This window comes from Hylaeus anthracinus, unplaced genomic scaffold, assembly GCF_026225885.1.
Source record: "Hylaeus anthracinus isolate JK02 unplaced genomic scaffold, UHH_iyHylAnth1.0_haploid 11981, whole genome shotgun sequence".
Classification (NCBI taxonomy): Eukaryota; Metazoa; Arthropoda; class Insecta; order Hymenoptera; family Colletidae; genus Hylaeus; species Hylaeus anthracinus.
Genome location: NW_026534329.1, coordinates 13016 through 35611, shown reverse-complemented (window position 1 = coordinate 35611; position 22596 = coordinate 13016). Strand labels below are relative to the sequence as shown.

General features: G+C 40.8%; 5 protein-coding genes and 1 long non-coding RNA gene across 11 annotated transcripts in view; 2 read left to right on the top strand and 4 right to left on the bottom strand.

The window, feature by feature from the left end:
- Window positions 1–60: 60 nt before the first annotated feature.
- On the bottom strand, window positions 61–8997 carry LOC128885290 (nose resistant to fluoxetine protein 6-like). 4 transcript variants are annotated; one of them, XM_054139271.1, is made up of 13 exons: window positions 8531–8997; window positions 6700–6911; window positions 5900–6117; window positions 5558–5649; window positions 4788–4981; window positions 4310–4645; window positions 4017–4216; window positions 3541–3673; window positions 3217–3406; window positions 2975–3117; window positions 2467–2764; window positions 2179–2380; window positions 61–1173 (listed from the first exon to the last, which is right to left on the bottom strand). In XM_054139271.1, the coding sequence occupies exons 1-13, from the start codon at window positions 8736–8738 to the stop codon at window positions 1098–1100; spliced, it is 2502 nt and encodes an 833-aa protein (XP_053995246.1). In that variant the 5' UTR covers window positions 8739–8997; the 3' UTR covers window positions 61–1097. The 4 variants fall into 4 exon arrangements, with proteins under 4 accessions (XP_053995246.1, XP_053995243.1, XP_053995244.1 ...); XM_054139268.1 differs by having other exon boundaries at window positions 62–1173; window positions 2179–2764; window positions 8531–8993; XM_054139269.1 differs by lacking the exon at window positions 61–1173 and having other exon boundaries at window positions 1997–2380; window positions 8531–8994.
- Window positions 8998–10985: 1988 nt separating this feature from the next.
- On the bottom strand, window positions 10986–12719 carry LOC128885552 (UMP-CMP kinase). 2 transcript variants are annotated; one of them, XM_054139652.1, is made up of 3 exons: window positions 12631–12719; window positions 12038–12378; window positions 10986–11900 (listed from the first exon to the last, which is right to left on the bottom strand). In XM_054139652.1, the coding sequence occupies exons 2-3, from the start codon at window positions 12356–12358 to the stop codon at window positions 11622–11624; spliced, it is 600 nt and encodes a 199-aa protein (XP_053995627.1). In that variant the 5' UTR covers window positions 12359–12378; window positions 12631–12719; the 3' UTR covers window positions 10986–11621. The 2 variants fall into 2 exon arrangements, with proteins under 2 accessions (XP_053995627.1, XP_053995626.1); XM_054139651.1 differs by lacking the exon at window positions 12631–12719 and having other exon boundaries at window positions 12038–12587.
- A 155-nt stretch (window positions 12720–12874) lies between these two features.
- On the top strand, window positions 12875–15394 carry LOC128885550 (4-hydroxybenzoate polyprenyltransferase, mitochondrial). The gene is made up of 6 exons (XM_054139648.1): window positions 12875–13615; window positions 13781–13947; window positions 14007–14154; window positions 14304–14497; window positions 14557–14745; window positions 14940–15394. Exons 1-6 carry the CDS (start codon window positions 13309–13311, stop codon window positions 15117–15119), a joined length of 1185 nt encoding a protein of 394 aa, XP_053995623.1. The 5' UTR covers window positions 12875–13308; the 3' UTR covers window positions 15120–15394.
- Window positions 15395–15553: 159 nt separating this feature from the next.
- Window positions 15554–17105, bottom strand: LOC128885551 (protein Abitram). The gene is made up of 3 exons (XM_054139649.1): window positions 16932–17105; window positions 16779–16850; window positions 15554–16700 (listed from the first exon to the last, which is right to left on the bottom strand). Exon 3 carries the CDS (start codon window positions 16488–16490, stop codon window positions 15651–15653), a length of 840 nt encoding a protein of 279 aa, XP_053995624.1. The 5' UTR covers window positions 16491–16700; window positions 16779–16850; window positions 16932–17105; the 3' UTR covers window positions 15554–15650.
- Window positions 17106–18074: 969 nt separating this feature from the next.
- The window catches only part of LOC128885547 (uncharacterized), a 5024-nt gene continuing 502 nt past the window's right edge, over window positions 18075–22596 (top strand). Inside the window, exons 1-7 of one of the 2 annotated variants that reach the window (XM_054139642.1) lie at window positions 18075–18562; window positions 18864–20461; window positions 20778–20868; window positions 21234–21421; window positions 21530–21909; window positions 22008–22332; window positions 22419–22503. In XM_054139642.1, coding sequence (XP_053995617.1) covers window positions 18342–18562; window positions 18864–20461; window positions 20778–20868; window positions 21234–21421; window positions 21530–21909; window positions 22008–22332; window positions 22419–22503 — 2888 coding nt within the window. In that variant the 5' untranslated portion in view covers window positions 18075–18341. Of the gene's footprint in view, window positions 18563–18863; window positions 20462–20765; window positions 20869–21233; window positions 21422–21529; window positions 21910–22007; window positions 22333–22418; window positions 22504–22596 lie in introns of both variants that reach the window. The other variant, XM_054139641.1, reaches the window with a different exon arrangement.
- Window positions 20622–22596, bottom strand: part of LOC128885555 (uncharacterized) — a 14629-nt gene continuing 12654 nt past the window's right edge. The window contains exon 3 of the long non-coding RNA XR_008459631.1: window positions 20622–21455. This is a non-coding gene — a long non-coding RNA (uncharacterized LOC128885555). The remainder of the gene's footprint in view (window positions 21456–22596) is intronic.

Here is a 22596-nt window from a genome sequence, read left to right as displayed (position 1 = left end):
TTCCAGGATGCGATTACGAGAACCAGGTCAGCTCAGGTCAGGTCAAGTTCTGGGTGTCCGTATTGTGCGGGGAATAGACAAACTGTCACAGATGGAGCTTCGGATTACAGTTTACTACGGCGGACGTGTTGTACGGTGGCGCGCGACACAAGCTGGACCTTTGAAGAAAACGTGTTCGTTTGGCTAAGGGAAACCGGAAAAGGCAACGTCGAGGGAGGTCGGCGCCAGTCCCATCGCGAGACTCGTCTCTCTTCTATTCCGTTGATATCGCAAAAAGAGCTGTGGCCCCGCGATCGGTCTCCTAGAAATTGGAGAACCTCGAGAGCACAGCGATCCGACTCGGTATACTTGAAATTCGAGATACCGAACGGAAGCAACGTAACGTGGCTATGCGTCACACGTCACACGTCACACGTCACACGTCACACGTCACATATCACATATCGCGCCAACTCCACAATCCCGAATCTATGCACTCGTTCCTTCCCTTGCGACTCTTTTTATTCATTTACTTGTATATTATTAAACAAGTATATCGTATATATATATATGTACATATAAATAAAAGAGATTTCGTGCAAATAACGTTCGCGACGTCTACGATGAGAAAAGATGGAAAAGGTTTGGAAACATTTGTTTGCGCATTCTTCGTTTTCCCCTACTATATAGATATACGTGCATGTATAGTATGTATAAATTCGGCAACGGTAAATATATCGAATTGTTAGTCGACAGACCTGCCGACTCATTGTGCATGCTAATAATGCGTGGAAAAGAGCCAGATCGTCCGTGGACGAGTTGATTTCATGGCAATGACATAAATAAACCTGGAAGAGAATAGAGAGGGGGAGAAATGTCTGAAAATGTGTGCGTTTTCATTGCGTAAAAACGGTGGGCTCGCAGATGTAAAGGAGACAACATCGATGCCCGTTACGTTATATTATATTACGTTACGTTACGTTACGTTACGTTACGTTAGGATACCGATCCGTTGGAGTTTCGGTCCCTTTCTGTTGGTCGCTCCGGGGTGTCGGCTCGGGTCTCGTTCCGCTGTTAATGGCTGTCGGTGCCCGGCAATCTCACCCCAATTCACGCAATCACGATATCCATGCTGCCTCCGCAATTACCAAATGCATCGGTCCACGCAAAACATCCGGTCCAAACACCCTCTCTCTATACATTCGAACGGGAAAATGCGGTTCGTAGCGTGGTTGCGTTGTCGAATCACTGCCTCGATTATCGCACATTTATCATAAATAATAAGACGTTTATTTGGAAACGAGACGGACTGACTCGTTGGTTCGGTTCGCCGTTCAACTTGTTAATCGTCCGAAAGGTCTGAAAAGTTGGAAAAATCCGCGGACCGGAACCTTTTCCAACCACTTACTCGACCGTTGTCGAGTGTTGGTGAAAAATGCGAGAATCGTTTTCCCACGGAAGGGAGAACGTCCCAAGGGCGTTTTAAACGCGTGCTCGAACTATACTCGCAACCCTTGAAACCGTCGCGCGTCGGCGTCGAGCGGTGCGCGGCTTCGAATCGGGGCGTATACGTTAACGATGTCACCCAATTCCCACATGTCGCCCGCTCTCTTTTTTCGCAATGTTTCGTAACACGCGTCGCCCAACTCTGTTTCATTTAACACTCCTACTCCATTACCGACTAATCGAAACTAGTTACCCCTTCAACTTTCACGAAAACCTGTAGCTTAATTAGGATAATCTTTAGGATATCTTTTCGATATCGTCGCTTTCTACATAGTATTTTTTAGGAAACGTCATTCACGGCCAACCGTAGGAACATTTCAAAGCGACGGAATATACGATAACAATCAGATGAATGGAACGAGATGTATCGTAATATCGTATCGTACGCGTATCGTAAAAGTAAAAGAAATAGTTTCTCTCGGGGAGATTCGAAGCTGCAACCTCCCGACATTCGCAACAACGCTATTTTACGGCACGTTATTGCCACGTGGAAAATCTTGACAAATACGCATTTTCCCTTTGTTTGTTAATTTGACAGAGCACTCTAGTCTCATCGCACGTTATATTCGTTATCCTATGATACAATCTAACCACCGTTACTTTTTTTCTATTCTCGTATATGGTAAACAAACACTCGACCTGCAAGCTCGTTTTACCTCGATGAACAAATATATATAATAGCACTTTACCAACCGTCCGCGTGGTTTGTTTGACTCGTCTCGACGGATCGTTGGTTTCGAATCGAATTTTGCTTGAAAGTCGGCGTCCGCGTCGACTCGTATCCACGACCGCGATCCAGTCGCGTGTCCATTTTCGATTGCAACGAATTGTCCGAGTCTCCGTCGAAGCCGTCGTTTAAATGAACGTTCCTCGCGTTGGTCCAGGAATGCTCGTCCTTGGAGTCACCGATCACAAAAATGAAAGAATGCGTGTCGTCTTTTGAAAGAGATGGTTGGTTTTGCGAGGCGTACGAGGTATTACCGTCAACGACGCCGACGTTCCCCTCCGAAATGTGTAGGCATTCTTTACCGGGCTTCCGTTCCGCCGAGCCATTATCGGAACTCTGCGAAAACGTGGACGATAATTGGTTCGTGGAACGATAGCTCTGTTTGCTCGGCTCGGCAAAACTGTACGTCTTCGTTTGGCTCGATTTCGTCGACCGATTCTTTCCGTGGGAGAGCAACGCGCGATCCAGAGTCATAAAGGGCATCTCGAAGCAAAGGCTCCAGATGACGGCGAGTAGCATCGCGAGGCACAGGTTGCTGCAGAAGCTCCGGAGCTGGAACGTTCCTCGAGTGAATACGTGTATACGTGTATACGTGTATACGTGTATACGGTCGTTAACGTTCTTAGCGTGTCAGAGAATAATTTCCAGAGATTCTCATTTTCAGCAATGAAAATTCTTATTTTATCGACGGCGACGGCGACGGCGACGATGCCGATGCCGATGCCGATGTCGATGTCGATGTCGATGTCGACGGTTACTTACAATTGACATTAGCGAAATTACGCCAGGTGTTCGAGCCGTGCCAGCTTCCGACAGCATAAACACATAGTGACACAAGTAAGCGCTGTAGGTCAGTTTGCCCAAGGGAACCCATCCTTTCCAGCCGAGAACATCACCCAGGAAACCTGCACAGGGAAGAAATGCAAGAAATAAATGTTTCAAGTGCAAGAGAAATTAGATATAGAAATATATAATAATATTATAGAAATTATAGGTCTAGTTACCAGCGTATCCATGAACGCAGCAGAAAATTATCCAAGAAATGGACAGGACAAAGATTTGCCTGTGGAAACCTGCGTAAAAACTGGCTTCCACCTTGTCGTAAGGATGCTCGTCAAAGTACATCCATCGAGGACTGAGAAAGACGAACAAGCCGGACAGTGCAGCAATCGACCAACCAACAATCACGTAAACCTTAAAAAAGAAATACATAGGTAGATGATGTACCGTATTAGCGCGAAGCATGTTAGGGTTAAAAGAGCGATGCTTCGTTTAGCAGAACCATCGCTCGTTCAATTCGAGCTAACAACGAAGCGACAAGATGTTACCGAACGTATTTCCACAGCTCGCGACCGTGTCTTGTGCAAAATGTAACCCAGAACCAATCCGATTACGTAAGACCCGTATCTGGTGTAAACCTTTGTATAGATTTGCACGTAAACGTCGGCCACTGACAGGGGACTAGTTAGAACATAAATAAATAAATAAATAAATAAATAAATAAATAAATAAATAAATGAAAAATGATAATCTCCTCGTTTCAAGTTTTCCACTTTAGCATCGTTTAACTCTACCGATCGGCCATCAAACTTTGTCAACTTTAAGCGATAGAGTGGATCGAGCGGATACACCGAAGGGAAATGACTAAATGAGTGATCGCCGACGAAATAAATCCGACTATTCGCTATGGCGCGGCGCGGCGCGGCCGAGTCGAGTCGAAAAATCGCCATCGCGATCGAGAGAAACGGCAAAAGGGTCGATAAAACAGGAGGAGATGCAATCTTTGATCAATTTCTACACTTACTCCTTGTAATAAAGCATAGTTGCTGGTAGTCGCTGGATAAAAGTTATTAAAAATGGTACCAGGACAGAGACGACGAGGCTCGTGACAATAATTAACCAAAAGAAGATATCTCGCGTAAACTTGAGCATAGGATACAAGAAAATCGGTGAGAGCCACGCGAGTTGCATATCGGTCGCCAGATACCAAGATTGAGACATACACTGAGAACAGACGGAGACGAGACGATACGTAAATTCTAATTGCTAATTGTAATACGGGAATAACAAGGTATATCATTGTGCTTGTTTACGTACAATTCTTGGTAGATTAACAAAGTTGTTGACGTAAAGGAGATTCGTCCACCAATTTTCCCGACAAAAGTTTCGATTTTCTCCGACCCATTGATCCCAGCGCGGACCGGTTCCAAGTTTGTAAAACAGCGTGGCATAGAAACCGATCATCATCGCGTACGCTGGAGTCAGCCTTATGTATCGATGCAGATAGAGACCGATCACGTTTAAACGTCCGTTCGGATTCTTCCGATGTTTAGCTATCGCCGTGTAAGCCATCAGCACTCCGCTCAGAAGGAGGAACGTATCGGTGACTATATTCCCATTGAGCAGCAACATGTTGGCCCAATTCAAGTGCATCTTTTATTCGAAACATTTCTTACTACTCGTACATATCTCATACCTCGATTCCAATTTCCAAGTCGACAATCGACGCCGACGATCGACCAGAAAATCGCCCATCTTGTTCGTAGAGATAAAATATGGTGTAATACCTACTTACCGATGGGACCTCGTTCAGATTCATTTTAACGCTGACGACTTCGCAATAAAGCGTATGACCGCATATTATCCAACAAATGCTCAAATAACGTAAACCGTCCAGACATCTGATAGAATCTCTATGTCTGTCCGTTTTCAACAGATTTCTTCCGTTTGTGTAGATCGAGAACGAAGTCAGAAGAACGTCTCTCGTATCTGAACAGATGCACGCGATCAAATGAAACTTACTCGTCACTCGTTACTCGTTACTCGTTACTCGTTACTCGTTACTCGTTACTCGTTACTCGGAATGGCCGTGCTATTCGCGATGCTATCATTCGGCACGTTAATTCGAGGATCCCGAGCAACGCGAACAAGGGATTCTATAATAAACGAATAGAAGAGAAAAAGCATGCATCGGGAAAAGAATGGTAACGATAACCGTAGTTGTATCCGTAGCTTGACTCGTTACAAGAATTTTCTATACGTACGTGCGAGATACCAAGTTGAACGTGAAACGGTTAAATCGCAAAAAAAAAACACGATTAAGGAATCATGTCATCAAAGATTCGAAACCGATACGAATCGATAATCGCTCGCACATTAAGAATAATCGCGTTATCGTTATCGTTATCGTGTATCGTTATCGGTCGCGATCGATCGCGATCTCGCCGTGCGTCGTTTGATCGAATCGGATTCGATAATGTTTCATTTCGGTATCGAATCGATGAGTTTTCTTAACAAGGATGCGAACTTTGCTTCGTTTACGTAACAACAACGAGATTAACTCACCTTTTCGGTTCAACGCACTCGGACGGCCTTGGTTGACGATATCGTAACTCGTGCTGGCGATAATCGTCACCGCGAATGTCACAAGGATCGATCTAAAATTGAACGCGATCTATACCGAGGAAACGTTACGTAGGAAACTCGATGAATTTTTAATCGAATAGGTCATGTCACGATCGATGCTTCGATTTGCACAATTTAATCTTATATTTTAGTTGACTCGAGAGCAAACAACGACGCGGTCTCGCAATTTCGCGGTCCACGTTGCGTCACTTGACAAATTACAAAACAGAGAAAGAGAGAGAGAGAGAGAGAGAGAGAGAGAGAGAGAGAGAGAGAATTTACATGTAAATCCAATCGGTTACATCGAGGACTGGTCGATCCGTTTCTGCGGTGTGACAGGAGTTTTCGTCAACGTTTACCGTCATATCCACCCGACCTTTTATCTTAAGAGGGTCGAGGGCGATCTCCAATGCCTTCTGGATTTCCGTATGGTTGCAACTCGAAGGAACGCACCACATCCATTCGTATGCCACCGTTTTGCCAAACGACCATTTCGTACCCTAAACAAAAACGAACGCAAATCGACATTACTTCATCGTTTATTGCTATTTCTATTGCTAGTTCTATTTCTATTTCTATTTTGGTGACAAGTGTGGAAAAGATCACAAAGATACATGTCGTTCAAACTTTCGATAAGAAAGCATTTTAATTAACCATTTATGCGCGCCCGCGCGTATCGGATGAGTCGACGTTCAAGATATGTAACCGTTAACAAGATCACTGATTGCTAAAATTCCCAAACGATGACCGATAAGGTATTAAACGAATCCGGTAAGTGTTCGTTAGCATTATCGCGATGACAAACAAAAGGAATTAGCAGCGTCCATTCGGCCGATGCAACGCGATGTGACGGCGATCGATATAGTTTCGTTTGATCAACTTACAAATTTCTTTCCACCTATTTATAATAATAAAACTTGTTCCGTTTGACGAAAGGATAAATCTTTCGAATTCAAATTTTAGCAAGTTATCCGATTTTTGTACATCGATTACAAGATTCGTAGCATATTTGTTTGCTGCTCGTCAGGTTTCATTTCTTCGATATTAAAGTAGAGTTTATCATTGAATCGAGATTCACTTACCGACGCAACGGCTACATCGAGTAGCAGATCGCCCAGATCGTATTCCCGAGGTGTACCGTTGTCCTTTTCGATGTCAAATTGTACCGTGGCGGTGCAGGCCTTCCCGGTAAATCCGTGTTCGCTTCTCGCTCGCAGACACTCATCGTAATTGCCTAGTAGCTTGTAATTGCCCGTGATTATACCCGACGGAATTTTCACGGACGCATCGTACACTAAAATTTCGAAAAAGTACAATTTTCACTTTTCTTCTTCCAATATCTCGTGATTCTATTCTAATTAGACTTATTTATTGTGAATTTATTTCCTAGAAACGCAACGGATAACCGTAACCTAAGGATTTCAGTTCGATGTCGAGAGCAAAGGTAACGGCTAACAGTCTCGAATCAACTTGGAGTGGTTTCCACATTCTATTATACCTTACCTTACCTTACCTTACCTTACCTTACCTTACCTTACCTTACCTCGTTTCGAGACCTTGAGATCGTTTGCTCCGAGAATTATTATCGACGTTGGCTCGAGGCTCATGCCACCGATGCAGTTTTATTCTCTAATTTACTTTCGTCGATCGCATTATTTCCTAATTACGACCGACTCTAGTCTTCGAGTGTACGACTATTTGGCATTACGAGACGTATCGAAATAATTACGCCAACAACGCATTTTCGCAACGACCTACTTGAACTATTTCCGCAATAAATACAGATAACGGTAACGATAACAATAACCATTTGTCCACTTGTCTATATTACCGCCGATAAATCGGAAAACACGGCTCGATAGAAAAAAGTAGTTGACACAAAGAAATGTTAACATTTCTCTGGTCGTTGGTTGTGTCGTAAACAACAAGATCGAAACTGTCGGCATACTTATCGAAGCAATGGTTTCACTGTTGTGCTACCACAAACGAATAACAGAATCAGAAGCGTAAACAACATTTCTGCTATCGATGCGATGCGATGCGATGCGATGCGATGCGATGCGATGTAATGATGGGAATCGAGATTGACTGCGGTTTGTTTGCGTTGAAAAAAGGCCAAGGTGGTCAGAGGTGCACGCGTCCTCCTCGAAAAGAGGAAGGATCGATCGATGATCGGTCGGTAGGTCGAGAAAAAGATCGACTTGGATCGACACAAGGACGATTATCGGCACCAACGTTATTCCCTATTGACCCAGTTTGCGCGTGACGCATAACGCGTGCTGCGATTTCCTCCAATTTTTCTCCTTTTCATACACATTTCTCCATTTTCCTTTCTGCGCGTTCAATAACCATTTCATTTCATGAGATCGCCTAAAACGGTATGTATTTTTACGCCGGAGGAATCCATTTCTATTTCTCACTTTCTATTTTGAAGAACCGGCAGAGGGTTCACTGACCCGCGAAACCAATTGACCAATCCACGAAACCGTGTCCCGCTTCATCGATCATCATAGGCAATCGAGAACCATATGTGTTTTAAAAAAACGCTCGTCTATTACCCATCACTAACACGATTCACCGCACCGCACCGCATCGCATCGCATCGCATCGCATCGCATCGCATCGCAATCAAAGAGAATAGATTTTCCGTTTGAATCGCTAAACAAATGTACACGGTCAAACAAGACACCTTCTTTCCGCCTGTCATCAAAACTATTGCCATCGCTCGTAGCGTTGCGCCGACAGCTTCTTTAAGATACACAAGAATCGTTGGATTCCAGAGGAAATTGTTCATTTATCTATTTTCAATCGACATCGCGACATCCACGCGAGGAAAGTCGCGAGCTACGGCAAGTATCGTATCGGTCGAAAGATGATAGATGATAAAAGGACAAGTGGAAAGCGTAGACTTACTCTGAAGCGCCCAGGCCGCATACCGAGTAATTTCCGTCAAATAATTCGCGCTGTCTTTCAGGCATTGCTCGGATGCACCCTCGGAGGGTGCAAAGGGTTTGGTTAGCAAGTTCAGGAGCACGGTCTCTGGTTTGTCGAGGGCAGTGATCGGTGGTGAGAAGAGAACGAGTATAAAACTAAGGATCGACAAGGATCGGAGAGATCGCATCGTTGTCGTACACGGAAATGGACGGAAGAGGCTCGACGGTACAGAGGTGGGCACTAGCACGCTACACACGTGTCTTTTGGGGTCGAAGCACGTGGCAGCCGCTTCGCTTCGTCACGTGTTCACTGCCGTAAGCTAGGTGCGCGCGCTTAAAAGGAACGACAAGTACGAGACGTTAAACCGTAAACTGTACGTTCTGTCAATCGCTGGTGCATTTATATATTACCGGAGGCGCTAGGATGATGATGGGGGTAAAAGCATTCGACTCGGACGGGCACCTCTTATCGATGCGATGCGATGCGATGCGATGTAAGCGAGGATTACACGTTGCGCGTAATGTGTCTTCTGTCCAAGAAGAAGAGTGGGAGCGCCCGTACGCGTATGACACCAAACGGTTCTCGTCACGGTGAGAAACGATCACGAATCACTGATCGTTGTCACCGAGTCTGCCTCGAGTCGAGTTGTTTTCCGGTCCAGCACCGATCCATGTACTACACCGCGATCGGTCTACCAATGTATAGCGACCATGCCATACTCGTTTTCATGGGAACATTTTGTCAAAAATTTCGTTTCACCAACTATTGGCTACGACTAACGATAACAGAATCTCGGCGTCTTTTCATCTTTGTTGCATCCAACATATGTATATTATCGAGAAATCTGTAAATAAAAGTCCCCCATTCGATTCGAAATATAGGGGAAATATCCTACTTTTCTTAATTGAAATCCAATTTCGTGATTAAAGTACGAAAAGAACGTCAAACGTTATCGCATCAAAAGCAACAACGTCTTGAACGTCTTCAACTCTGTCGGCGCCGTATCGAATTTCCTCAGATAATTATAAACGAATCAAGGTATTCGGACAATGTCGTAATACACGTACATTGGCAACGACAACAACTTCAAACGAGAAATCAAAGGGTTGAGAAAGGATGCCGCGCACTCTCTACTCCACTCTTCTCTTTTCTCCTCTCCCCGCTCCCATCCTCGCCCCACTCATCTCTTGGTCATACTCTTCGCCAAGTAATATATCTCTACTTACAGATGAGAAAATATCGTCGTTCGAGGGGAAGGGAAATTTGTATTCCCAGGAGGAAAACAGTCTCGAAAATGAAATACAAGATAAAGACGTATAGGTAGCCAAGAAATTGTTAAGCGTTACGTAAACGCCTGTCATCTCATCTCGTGTCAGAAGCACATGTCTCGTGATTGCGTTGTCTCCAATTGTAGGAAAATTCTACGGAAGATACAAGTTCGCTGACCGAAATGCCGTGCATACGAGTACAAAATCTCCGATATACGGTAGTGTAGTTGCTACCTTAACTCGGATGCAACTTTCAATTTAAACGTCTCCTTTTAATTCTCCTTACAAATTCGAAATAAATGAACACGAACAAAAAATTCGTTTTCTTTTTTTCCTTCACGTGTCTACGTCTCTAAAAAGGGAAGAACCACGTTCGATGTAATTATTTTGGAATTAAACTACCGACAATGAGATCATCGCAAGAAACGCGATCGATAAAGGTTATCGCAATCGGAAGAGAATCACGTTACAAACTATTCCAACAAACATTCCGATAAATAATCAATAAAAGGAATCGAACAGAGTGCGGTCATTAATTGTAAAACTCTATGCATAACATTAGATGGAAAACATTTCGTAAACGGTCAATTAAGAAATTGATCGTAATACGACACAATTAAATAATTTCCGATAAAGGCAATCGAAACGTCGCGTATCTTCTACTACAAACTACGATATTAACACTGAAAATCGATCATTTAGCAATTTATAACCATATCGATAACCAAACTCTGGGTTACCGGATTATTTTCTCGTATGACGCGATGCCTGGTTACTGGCTACCGGTTAATGATTAACGATACAGATTTCGGTTAGTACGATGAGAAAGTTGAAAACAGGTCGATCTTTCGACGGTGAAGGTACATCATTTTTGGTAAGACGCGCTGACGATGTTTTCGATGCAGCACTTTATCGAATAATCGAACATTAATAATCTTACGATTTACTTGGAGTATAAAATCGATACCGACACAAAAATATATCCATTTTATCTTTGGAATTACCACAACGACGATAACAGGACATTGACCTCTCTCTCTCTCTCTCTCTCTCTCTCTCCCTCTCTCAACAGATTCGGAAGATTCGAACAAAAAAGGTTCTTGATACGTTATTATCGGAAAGTAATACAAGGATTTTAATTGCGATCAACACAAACAGAATTTCCGAACATTTTAAAATGAAATTTTTATTACATAAGGTATTTAAATGTTTCCATTTACATATGCAATATATTATATAACATTGGCAACTGTAATGTACATTTAATTACAAAGTCCTCTTATTATCTGTATTATCTGTATTATCTTATAGAAGCATAGTTTAAAATGCAGACTTTCAAAGGCACAAGTAGCGAGAACAAATTATTATTGCATCAAAAATATATTTCAAATACCAAAGTTATTTCTATTTTTTGTTTATTTTGTTTAAATTTCTACAATTCCTACACTTATTTCAAACTAGCATTAAATTCCAGCTATCCCCAACAACTCTCTCGCATAGAATAACTGTTTTGCGAATCTACGATATAAACTATGTATAATATAGTGGAACAACTAAACGCATCATTTTCTATCAAAAATTCTGTGTCTTCTCACAGAAACATTCACCCAAAATAAGACCGCATACCTTTCGACTAAAACAATCTAATATTTTTATAAATGCAATTAAATGCGATACAAAGTGTTTGCTATACTGCTAGAAACGAAATTATTCGATAAAATATAATTAGACACAAATAGAGTAAATCTCGATCCCCTCTAGACCATTGGAATCTGTTTATGCAAACATTTTTATTAATCGCATTACCATCCTATTTTGGATAAAATTTTCACAGCATCTGCAAATACTTGATCCGGTGATTGCATACTGTTTATTTTGTACAACAAGCCTTCTTTATCGAAATGCTCGATTATAGGCATGGTATTGGTAATATAAGTTTCGTGCCGCTTTGCCAAAACTTCTTCGTTATCGTCGCTTCGCCCGCTTCCGTCAGCTCCACGCTTCAAACATCGTTGCGTGCACACTTCTTTGCTACATTCGCAAAATAATACTCCTTTCACCAAACATTTGTCAGACATTGCCTATCGACAAACAAATTTATTAGCGTATACACATTAGGAACATTTAATATCGAATGTAACATGCTAATTGTAAGATTTTTTCATTTTCTTCGACACTCGATATAGATAGCAGGTTTATTATTATATTATACATGTACCTCGTTCCATCCATCAACATTATCTTGATTTCGTGGGAAACCGTCGATCAAAAATCTTTTATTCGGATTATCGGACGTTTGCATTGCTCGATCCAAAAGGCTACAAGTGATAGCTACGGGCACAATCGTCCCATTTTTAATGTGATTTTCGATCAGTTCTCCGTATTCAGAACTCGGTTTTGCACGTTCTTCTCTTAACAAGTCACCAGCCGACAAATGTACATAACCATATTCTTTTGTAATATACCAACACAAAGTACCTTTACCAGCACCTGGACCCCCCAAAACAAACAATACCTCGGGTTTTTTTATTGCAGACATCGTCAAAAGTCGCAGTCCAGCTGCGAATATATTTATCATAAAATATCACTATCGTGCGCAGGAGTAAAAACCAAGAATTTCGAATTGACTTGAGCGACAGTCGCGGAAAAAGTAGGAAACTCCGAGACAAGGACAGATGCTTCTTTGCTTCAATATCTTTGAAAAAACTCATGCTAGCTTAATCGCCCTATCCTGCATTGTCTCTCCTGCAATTCTTGTATCGCCCTTTCTGTCCTTGTCCGGGAGTTTCCTACTTTTTCCGCAATTCTCACTGAAACTTTCGATCAGAACCCTCTAACCGTCATGATGGCCCCATCGGTGGGGAATCGCCCAAGTTTCTAGTGAAAATAGTTCCCACCGTTTCTCCAAGATGGCACCACTATAATCGAAGCGGTGATAATTATTCCGACATTATATAACTGCTCAGAAAAACGATAAATTTGACATTTTAACTAATAGAATCTGGTGTTGCAAAGCACAGAATCGTACAAATTATGTATTTATGGAGAATAAAGAATAATTTTTATCAATTTTATTTTCCTCTGCCATATCAGCTGCTTATCACTTATGTCTCAGTTAATGAAACGTATTTATTAGTAGGCACACGAATATTTTAAATAACAATTCATTGATATGTTTCTATATCAAATCCCAATTAATCACTGCGCATATTTTATTACTATTTATTATTATGCAACAGTTACATTCGAAAAAGTATAAGCGCTTAACCTCTCAGTAAGGCTTACCGGTTTGATTACAGAATGCCAAGAAATTTCGATAAATTTTTCATTACAATGACTTACGAATCGCAACTTGTAACTCGTTGCCTTTAGTGTACAGAATCGTACGCGGAAACTTTTATTTACGATCAAATTCATCGAATTGTACATAGTTGAGGTTATTCCGAATTTCTAATCATTATTTATAGTAAATAGATCAAATATGAAACAATGATGATAATAATGCAAAGATATCAGCGATTAATAGAATTCAGAAAATTGTTGACGACCTATGTGCATTCTAGTCAAAGACATTGCGTTATTAACCAATTGTACTCTCACGTCACGATTCACACTTCATCCTTTACGTATAACAAACATGAAAGTAGAAAGTCCATCGAGGTATTATCAAAGACAAACGATGAAATAACAAACGTACAGCCAACGCAAAAACCGACATTCCTTGCAAAGATGGTTGAAAATTCCTCACCTAAAGTGCGACCGTACCTGAAACTATTAAGAATGGATAAACCGATAGGTGAGATAATTAACCGTAAGGTAACTCTATTAACGAGCAATATATTTCATTGATAAATGTGTGTCGATACAATGTTTATTATAAATACAAACTCCAGAGTTATAAAGGCATCGTCGTAGTAAAATTTATCAAGGGAATAATTTCATTTATAATCAATATACACAGGATCGTGGTTATTGTTTTGGCCCTGTGCTTGGAGTATAGCCATGGCAGCGCCACCGGGTGCATTTCCAGATTTTCAACTTTTGACTCTCTTTGGAATCGGCGCATTGGTCATGCGTGGAGCAGGATGTATTATAAATGATATGTGGGATCAAGATATCGATGGAATGGTAACGACAACACGTAGAATAATTCACGATTAGGTATTATGAAAACTTATTAATCACAGGTAGCCAGAACAAAAGATAGACCGTTGGTTACAGGAGAAATCTCACCTCTTCAATCGCTTGTTTTCCTTGGAAGCCAGCTAACATTGGGACTACTTGTATTGTTACAATTAAATCTTTACAGTATTATACTGGGTGCAAGCTCGATAGGTATTTTTCTAGACGGTGATGAGAAAAAACAGTATTTATCAGTAATTGTTGAATGTTTTTAAGATATTGACAAAACATACAAAATTTCGAAATGCTGTTAAAATAATCATAAAAATATTGTTACATCATCAAACTTTTTCTTATTACAGTTTTAGTGATACTTTATCCCGTTATGAAAAGAATAACATATTGGCCACAATTGATACTAGGAATGACTTTTAATTGGGGTGCACTTCTGGGTTGGTCCGCTGTCCAAGGATCGTGTGACTGGTCCGTATGTCTACCTCTTTACGTCAGTGGAATTTGTTGGACACTATTCTACGATACTATATACGCCCATCAGGTACAGAAAACTTTTACTTTTCATTTGACGCTACCTTATCATTTATTTTTACATCGTAGGACAAAATGGATGATATTATAATAGGTATAAAATCGACAGCTTTGAAATTTGGAGACAGAACAAAAATGTATTTGTCCGGATTTAGTTCAACCATGATTACTGGTTTACTTACATCAGGTATATTAACTGCACAAACTTGGCCGTATTACACTGCAGTTGGATTAGTAGGTTCTCATCTTGGTAATCAGGTATAATAGCGAACCACGTTATAATTGTCCAATTTTCTCGAAGAAATCTATCTAGTTGGATTAGTATTATTTATTCGTATTCGTTCAAATGGAATACATTTGTCTTTATTCATTTTTCTTTTGTAGATAACAAATAGAAATATACATAACCTATATTACAGTTATAATAAAATTTAATATAAATATATTTTTAGATCTACAGTTTGAACATTGACAATCCTGCAGACTGTGCTGAAAGATTCATCTCTAATCATAGGGTTGGAATGATTTTATTTGCTGGAATCGTGTTGGGAAATCTAGCAAAAGATTCTTTACGTAAAAATGACGACGATATAGAACAGAATCTGAAAATCGAATCTGTTTCCGCTGAATAAGTCGAACGTTAGTTTCGTCGCTTCTCCATGTAATACTTTGATCAATTTAATTACAATTGGATAGTTTTTATTGTACGTGCAGAACTGTGAGTACGTTAAAGAGAAGAAAATTATGCGACAAGCTGGCTAGTTCCAGCTCATTACAGGAACTAGTTTCAATCGTTAGATACCCGTGTGCCATACAAGAACTTTAATTTTTCGTTTTAATTTATACAATATATTATATATTGTTTTCAAAATTGTGAATAATACAATTTAAACATTGGAACAAATAATATATATATCGAAACACACTTATATATCCGACAGAAGAATAATTTTACAAATTTAAGATCACACCAAAGATTATGCTATACTATGATGGTGATAATAACACCGATTGAAGATAGTAGTACATAATATTAATTATAACAGAAAGAGTACAAAACAAGCCATTTCTTATTGTTTATGTATTTATTTTTACCTCGAACGGTATACAGTTGAAAAAAGTCATGTAAACAACAACAATCGTTAACATTTTTATATGCTAAATTAACTTGCCACGGATACCGTTCCAGCCGTGACTTCATTATTACGATAATTTGTCTTATTCGCGGTACCCTGACGCTCCAACATCTCCAAGTCGTATTGTTTTTGAGTAAGCAAAGATGCTTTCATTTTATCTAAATGCTTTATATTTGGGAGCACTATAGCTAAATAACCACCTCTATGCGGAGGTTGCAATAGAAGTTTCGGATTTTGTAACAACGCTTCGTTCGCTTCTATCAATTTGCCAATTATACAACATTTAATAGTATATGTTTTTCCGTTGGAACAGGTAATTATACAGATATTAGAGTTAGCTTGCAATGGTTGCGCACCATGTTTACTCTTGCCTGAGACTTTGTTCAGAACTCTGTCTAGTTTATTGCTAACCTTGAAGTCAACTTTCATTATTTGCGTATCGCTTTGTAAAACTACATGACTCGGAGCTAAAGCGAGCATACAAATACGATTACTATGCATTAAAATGCAAATATCATCGGCGGTATTTTGTACATTTAATTTGTAATAAGCAGTAAAGTATCGATCCGTAATCGTTGGAAACAATCCATTGTATTTCACTCCTTCCAACATGTCCGAAATGTTATCGTCTGGAGGAAATGGAAATAAATGATCGTCTTGGTCATTACTCGCTAGCAACATTTCTTTGTCTTTGTTGTCCATTATTTCGGAACTTTCTTGATATTCAAAATTCATTGCTGCATTATTTTCTTCTTTGACATTATTCGTAGTTTGCGACCGTTTATGTACATTAGACGAAATTTTGTACGCATCATCGGATGATTTTATTCTTTTTGAAATTGGTTCGTTATACGAATCGATGTTCATCGTTGACCGTTAAACCATTGAAATTGTTTCGAATATTTTTTATTTGATATCGATTTCTATCATTTACATTTTAAACTAAATTATTCGAGAGAAACACATAGAATTAATCTATGTTATTCGTTTACTCTTTTCTTCCTCCTCTCGAATAAGACGTAACCTACTTTGTCTTTCCTTAGCGGCCTGGCTATTTTTGTTTCTATTAATTTCTCGCTGTAATCAAATATTATGTACGTTTTTATGTACGTTTGCGTTGGCTGAACAGTATAAAACTTGCAGTATAAAACTTACTTGTTCTTTTATGCACGAAATCATTTGTTTCTCAATGTTGTTGCAGTAACCAAAAAATTTACGAAATGGATGCTACATCATAAATCAGTTTGTACATTATATTTGTTCTTGACTAATGAAGCGAGCATGTGTAACATATTATTAACAAACTACCTTGTATTGACAATCTTGATATTTGATGAAAAATTCATTACATGCAGTATTATGAGCTGCTAGCAAATTATATTGTCGCATTGCGTCGCTGGCATCGGGATGGGCATGGATACTAATATACGACACTACTATCTCCTATCAACCTATCACCATTTGTTACCAAGAGATCCAAGCTCACATATTAAAAGTTGGTACAAAGTTTGTAGTGCCGCGTGGGAAAAATTCACCCAACGAGCGGGTTTTTTTAAGTTGCTTTTTTAAATTATTTAAAAGAAAGTAAATCGGAGAAATTGCTTTTAGTTGCGTGAATTTTTCCCACGTGGCGCTAAAAATTTTGTACGCTTGAACCCCGTGTTTGTTACTGAACCATACCGAATTATATTCTATATCAGGTGGAAAATGGAACGGTGACACAGAGATAGCGTTATACAGTATGTAGTAGTGAATTTGTAGTTAGAACGTGTGGGTTAGGTATGCAGATAAAAAATGGTTGGTGAATTTTGTCGCCAGGGTTCGCTGTTATCGTAACAAGAATTACCAATGCTGATATGCTTACGTGTTGCTTTTGGTTGGTCTTGTTTGTATGTTGCAAGCAGTGATGGGTAAAACCCTAGGATTCGAATAAATCTGAAGTCTGCCGATATGTTTGTCTCTTTTCCTCTTTCGAACATATCCCAGAGAAAGAAACGAGACAAACAAATCGGCAAACTTCAGATTTATTCAAAGTCTAGGATTTTGCCCATCTCTGGTTGCAAGGTGTTGTTGCGAGTCCGTGCGGTTTTATTTTTAAGGACTTTGGGTTTTTCTGGCGTTCACGGCGCACGTGACAAAATGATTAAACCTGCGTGCGACTTAGCCAGGAATAAGTTAATTTAAGATAAATTAAGAAATGTAATTTTAACTGTATTATAACCGTTTAAATATAACTAATTTAACACAAACGTTGAATTTCTTTACTTTAAATACAAACTTTTACAATAGACGTCTATACTAGTTAACGGTCGCTATGCGAGTGAGTATTAACAAATTGTTTGAAATAAAATAGAAACAAAAAAAATCGAAATACCGTAAATTCAAGAAAATCGTAGTTGGCGCTAAACTAACTTGAAACAGAATTGCCAAACGCAAAGGCTCATTCACATTCCATAAGAACGGGCAAACGGGTCTCCGTTGCCATCTAGGAGTGACATGGGAATTAACTTATCTCTATCAAAAGTAGCGATACGCAACAGTGTAGAGTTGGTGTAATCATTTCTCGAGTTCGAATTACTCGATTTTCATTGAAAGTGATCGAATTGAAAGTTCCAAGTACCAATCTTGTAGTCGAGAGTAGTCGTCTGCGATTGCCTGTGGTTGTCTGCTTTGCCGTCTGGCCTGTCTGCGACCCTACGACTGCGACACACAACAAACATGGCGCATCGTGGTGTGAAAGGTTCCGATCCATTCGTTTCGAAAACATCACGAAATGAACGTTTCGCGCAAATGTCGAAGCAAGAAAAAATAATTCAGCAAAAGAAGCTCGAGATACAAGCGAAGATGCAAGAGCAAAAAGCAAAAGAAGCTGTTGAAAATTTAAAAAAGTCAAATGCGCTAGTTCCAAATTCGACAGCGAATAAAGCTAATTCTACCAAGTGAGTAATCGCTAAGTTGCTTTTCACATCGTTGTTGGCATTGCTCGTTATTACGCGAAAATGTCAGGATATATCGTACACGTGAGAAAAGGATCACGTTTTCCTCAAAGTTTTATAGTTGGCGTTAATCAATTGGTTGTTTGCCAAAATTGACAAATATAATCGTACTCGTGCCTAGAACAACGAAACTGCAACATAAGCGTCTAGTTAACGATACGTTGGCTACAAGTTTTAATATCGATCGTTTATAGTTTTACGTATGGACTCGTTAATTTGACAAAAGAAACACCTTTGTTTACAGAAAACAAGAAGAGAAACCAGCAGCAACAGCATCGCAAACGATTAATCTGTTTGCCAACGATGGCAGTTTTTTGGATCAATTTAAAAAAATGGCCAACACAAAAGGAACAGGAAAAACAGAGGCAATATTTTCTTTGAAATCGGAAGAGACCAGGGAAGATAAATATAAAGAGAGTTTGCAGAACAAAGAACGTAAGAGACACAACGATAAAAGCAGAGATTGGGAGAGTAAAAGGGATCGTAGAAGAGGTGATTCTCGTTGGGAAAAGAGTTCCGTGCACAAGAGGCATAGTCCTCCATCGAGCCCGTCTCCTACTAGACGGCCAGCATCACAAAGTCCGGAAGCTCGACGTTCCTTTAATCAATTACCTTCTAATGGACAACGCGTGCAACACAGTCAGCAACAATATTTTCCTCGAAATGGAAATTCACCACTCGTTCCTTCCCATGCATCTCAGCCTATAATGCATCTCACAAACGTACCTCCGCCTAATATAAGGAGCATTATAACCAATGTTCCTCCTCCGCATTTATCGAGAATGCCCCCTCCAAAAAATTTGGCCAACTCATATCCTGGGATAGGATCCGACGACCACCACCATGCCGATCCAAGAATGCAAATATCACCACCGCACGCGTTACATCCACCACCACCTCCTCCACCTCCTCCTCCTCCTCCTCCTCCACCACCAGCATCACCTTCCATACAGTCTATACCTCCGAATACTAACGTACCTCCACCGAACATGCATATTTCTCGGACGATACCACCAAATCTGCAAAATTTACCACCACCACCTCCACCTCCTTCAACACCGTCTACATCTTGTTCATCGCTCTCGTCGTCCTCGTGCTCCTCTTCTCTACCTGTCACCTCTTTGTCCCGTTCAGCCTCTCCTTTGAGCTCCTCGTTAACGTCAACGCTACAAGCTCCGTCATCGTCTTCGCCAGCCGCGTCATTTTCCTTGTCGGCATCTGCATCCGCATCTCTATCCTTAACGTCGGTCACGTCGGGAAATGCGCAGCAACAACAACAACACCACCAACAACAACAACAACACCAACAACAACAACAACAACAACAACGCGTAATTTCGTCGAGACGACCACAATGCGGCGGAGCTTCGGCCGCGAGTTTGCTTGCTCCAAATATTCCACCTCCTAATTTGTTAGCAACGATGACTCAAATGCCACCAAATATGATGTCGATTTCTGCGGCCTCACAAACAATCGTCGTAACCGTACCAACGAATGCATCGAATGTTCCTCCACCGAATGTGATATCACCTGTATTGATGTCCGCACCACCCCCTACCGTTCACGGGGTTCCGTCAAGTATAAATTCAGTTCTTCCACCGCCAAATTTGAATATTCCACCACCAAATGTGCCACCACCACCTCTTATTCAAAACGCCGGTCCACCACCACCTCCTCCCCCTCCTCCCCCTCCTCCTCCTCCTCCCCCTCCTTCTTCTTTATTATCAACCAGTTATCCCATTCCAAATCAAGTGAGTCAGGTACCACCCGTGGGACCGCATAACATTCAAGTGCCACCACCGGTGAGGCCATTGACCGGTCAACAGGCTACCGAACAGCTAGGTACGATATGTCTATTATTTTCAACCATTCGTGTCTTCGTTTCGACGTATCGCCTTGCCGTATCGGTGATTTTTAATCGAAATTATTCATTTCTTGTCAAAATGATCGTGAAATTCGTTGGATCGATCGGGAACGCACAAGCACGCGCGCGATACGCCGAATAGAAGACACGTGGAAGAAGGTGAGATATGTAAAAACATATCTGTCGAGCATCCGTGTAGACATACGCGTAGTAGGTTGTACGCTACAGAAACACAAATAAAAGTTTTAGCGTTGTTACGCATGTCTGACAAAGGCTTCTAAGTGTGTCCCGTAGAGGCTGAGCAGCTGGCACGCATCGTCGCTGACTGCGGGGATGAAATCGAACAGGAAGCGCGAGAGAAGAATGCCCAAGATCCTAAATTATGGTAACTACTGTCCTCACTGGTCCCTGTCTCGTGTCTCGACACGTCGCGTAGCGTAGCGTTACATTTTACCTACCCATTACATACACATCATTCGTTCCCTATCGATCGCTTTTTACCTCTTTTACGCGATTCAAACACCAACCACGCGACAATTATTCGTAGCAACGCTGCGATATTTTTCAATGAAAACTCGATTACCGAAAGTTACGATACTTGTCGTGCTGTCGCTTCGAGGACTTGACATTTTTTTTCCTTCTACACCATTTTCTCTCTGTATTATCATCGATTCTTTTCTCGTTTAACAAAGGAAGCTAATATAGGAGAATATGTTACTCGTCAGAGTCTTAAGTATTGTTTTAATCAAGGTTTCTGCACCAAAAGCAAAGTGCAGCGTATCTGCAGTACAGGGGATTGGTGGCAAAGTTCCGTGCTGAAAAGTCTGTCGGTGAATTTAAAGATAGCGGTGCCGAACCGTATTGTCCGGAGGAAGCTCTCAGCGACAACGACGATACCGCCGATCAAAGTCAAACGAACAGACACATTTGTTCGCAAGGTAAGCGCGATCGGTTGGTTGCGTTACTCGAAAACTGAAAATATAAAACAGTTGTTACTCGATTATCAAACTGTCGGCCGATTGGGCCGCATTTACCTATGGAAACAGAAAGAAAACGCGAAAGAGAGTTGGACGATGAGAATTGTACGGATAGGACCAAGGAGGAAAACAAAGAAGAACGTAAACGAAAAAGACGTAGTCGTTGGGGCGATCCGGATAATAAAGTGTCCGTAGCGGAAACGAATAGCTTACCCGCACGGAAACAACAAAATACCGGTCTCTCGCAGCCAGGTATCGCAATTCCCGGACAAATTGGACAGCCAGCCGTTATAATTCCATCGGCGAAGGTGCAACATCCGAAAGCGAAGAATCCAATGTTGACGAAAATTTCTAGAAACGATCCTGCGTTATTACAATACGCTCGACAAACATTCGGTACGTTGGATCTTACCGAAGAACAATGGAAAAAAGCCGAGGATCATTACAAGGTGAGATATTATCGTAATCGTGGTCATGTTGGATTCGTTTGTGTCGCGTCTCTGATCGCAACTTGAACATGTACATTGACCGATCGCTTCTTACTCAGATAAACCTTCTGTATCAAAATTTATTGAGAAAAAGGGAGGAATTGAAACGCTTGGAGGCGCAGGGCAAGCATAAATACGAATACGATAGCGACGAAGAAACGGAAGGTGGCACTTGGGAACACAAGCTTAGGTCCGCCGAGATGGAGGCCACTCAAATGTGGGCGGAAGAGTTAACCGCTCAGGCAGAAGGGAAACATCACATCGGCGACTTTTTACCACCGGACGAGCTTAAAAAATTCATGGAACAGTACAATGCGGTGAAACAGGGAAAGGAACCCGACCTTAGCGATTACAAGGAATACAAGCTTAAAGAAGATAACATTGGTGTGTAAAAAGAATTTCTCACTGGCGGAACACCTTTTACAGCAACCACCTTTATTCGAATCGATAACGAATTTTCGATTTCTTAGGATTTCAGATGTTGCAGAAGCTTGGTTGGAGCGAAGGTCAAGGTTTAGGTAGCGAAGGCAACGGTCGCATCGACCCTATCAACAAGTAAGCGATTCCTGAAATTATTCTTAGGTTGCGATTAATAATAATAATAATAATAATAATAATAATAATAATAATAATAATAATAATAATAAT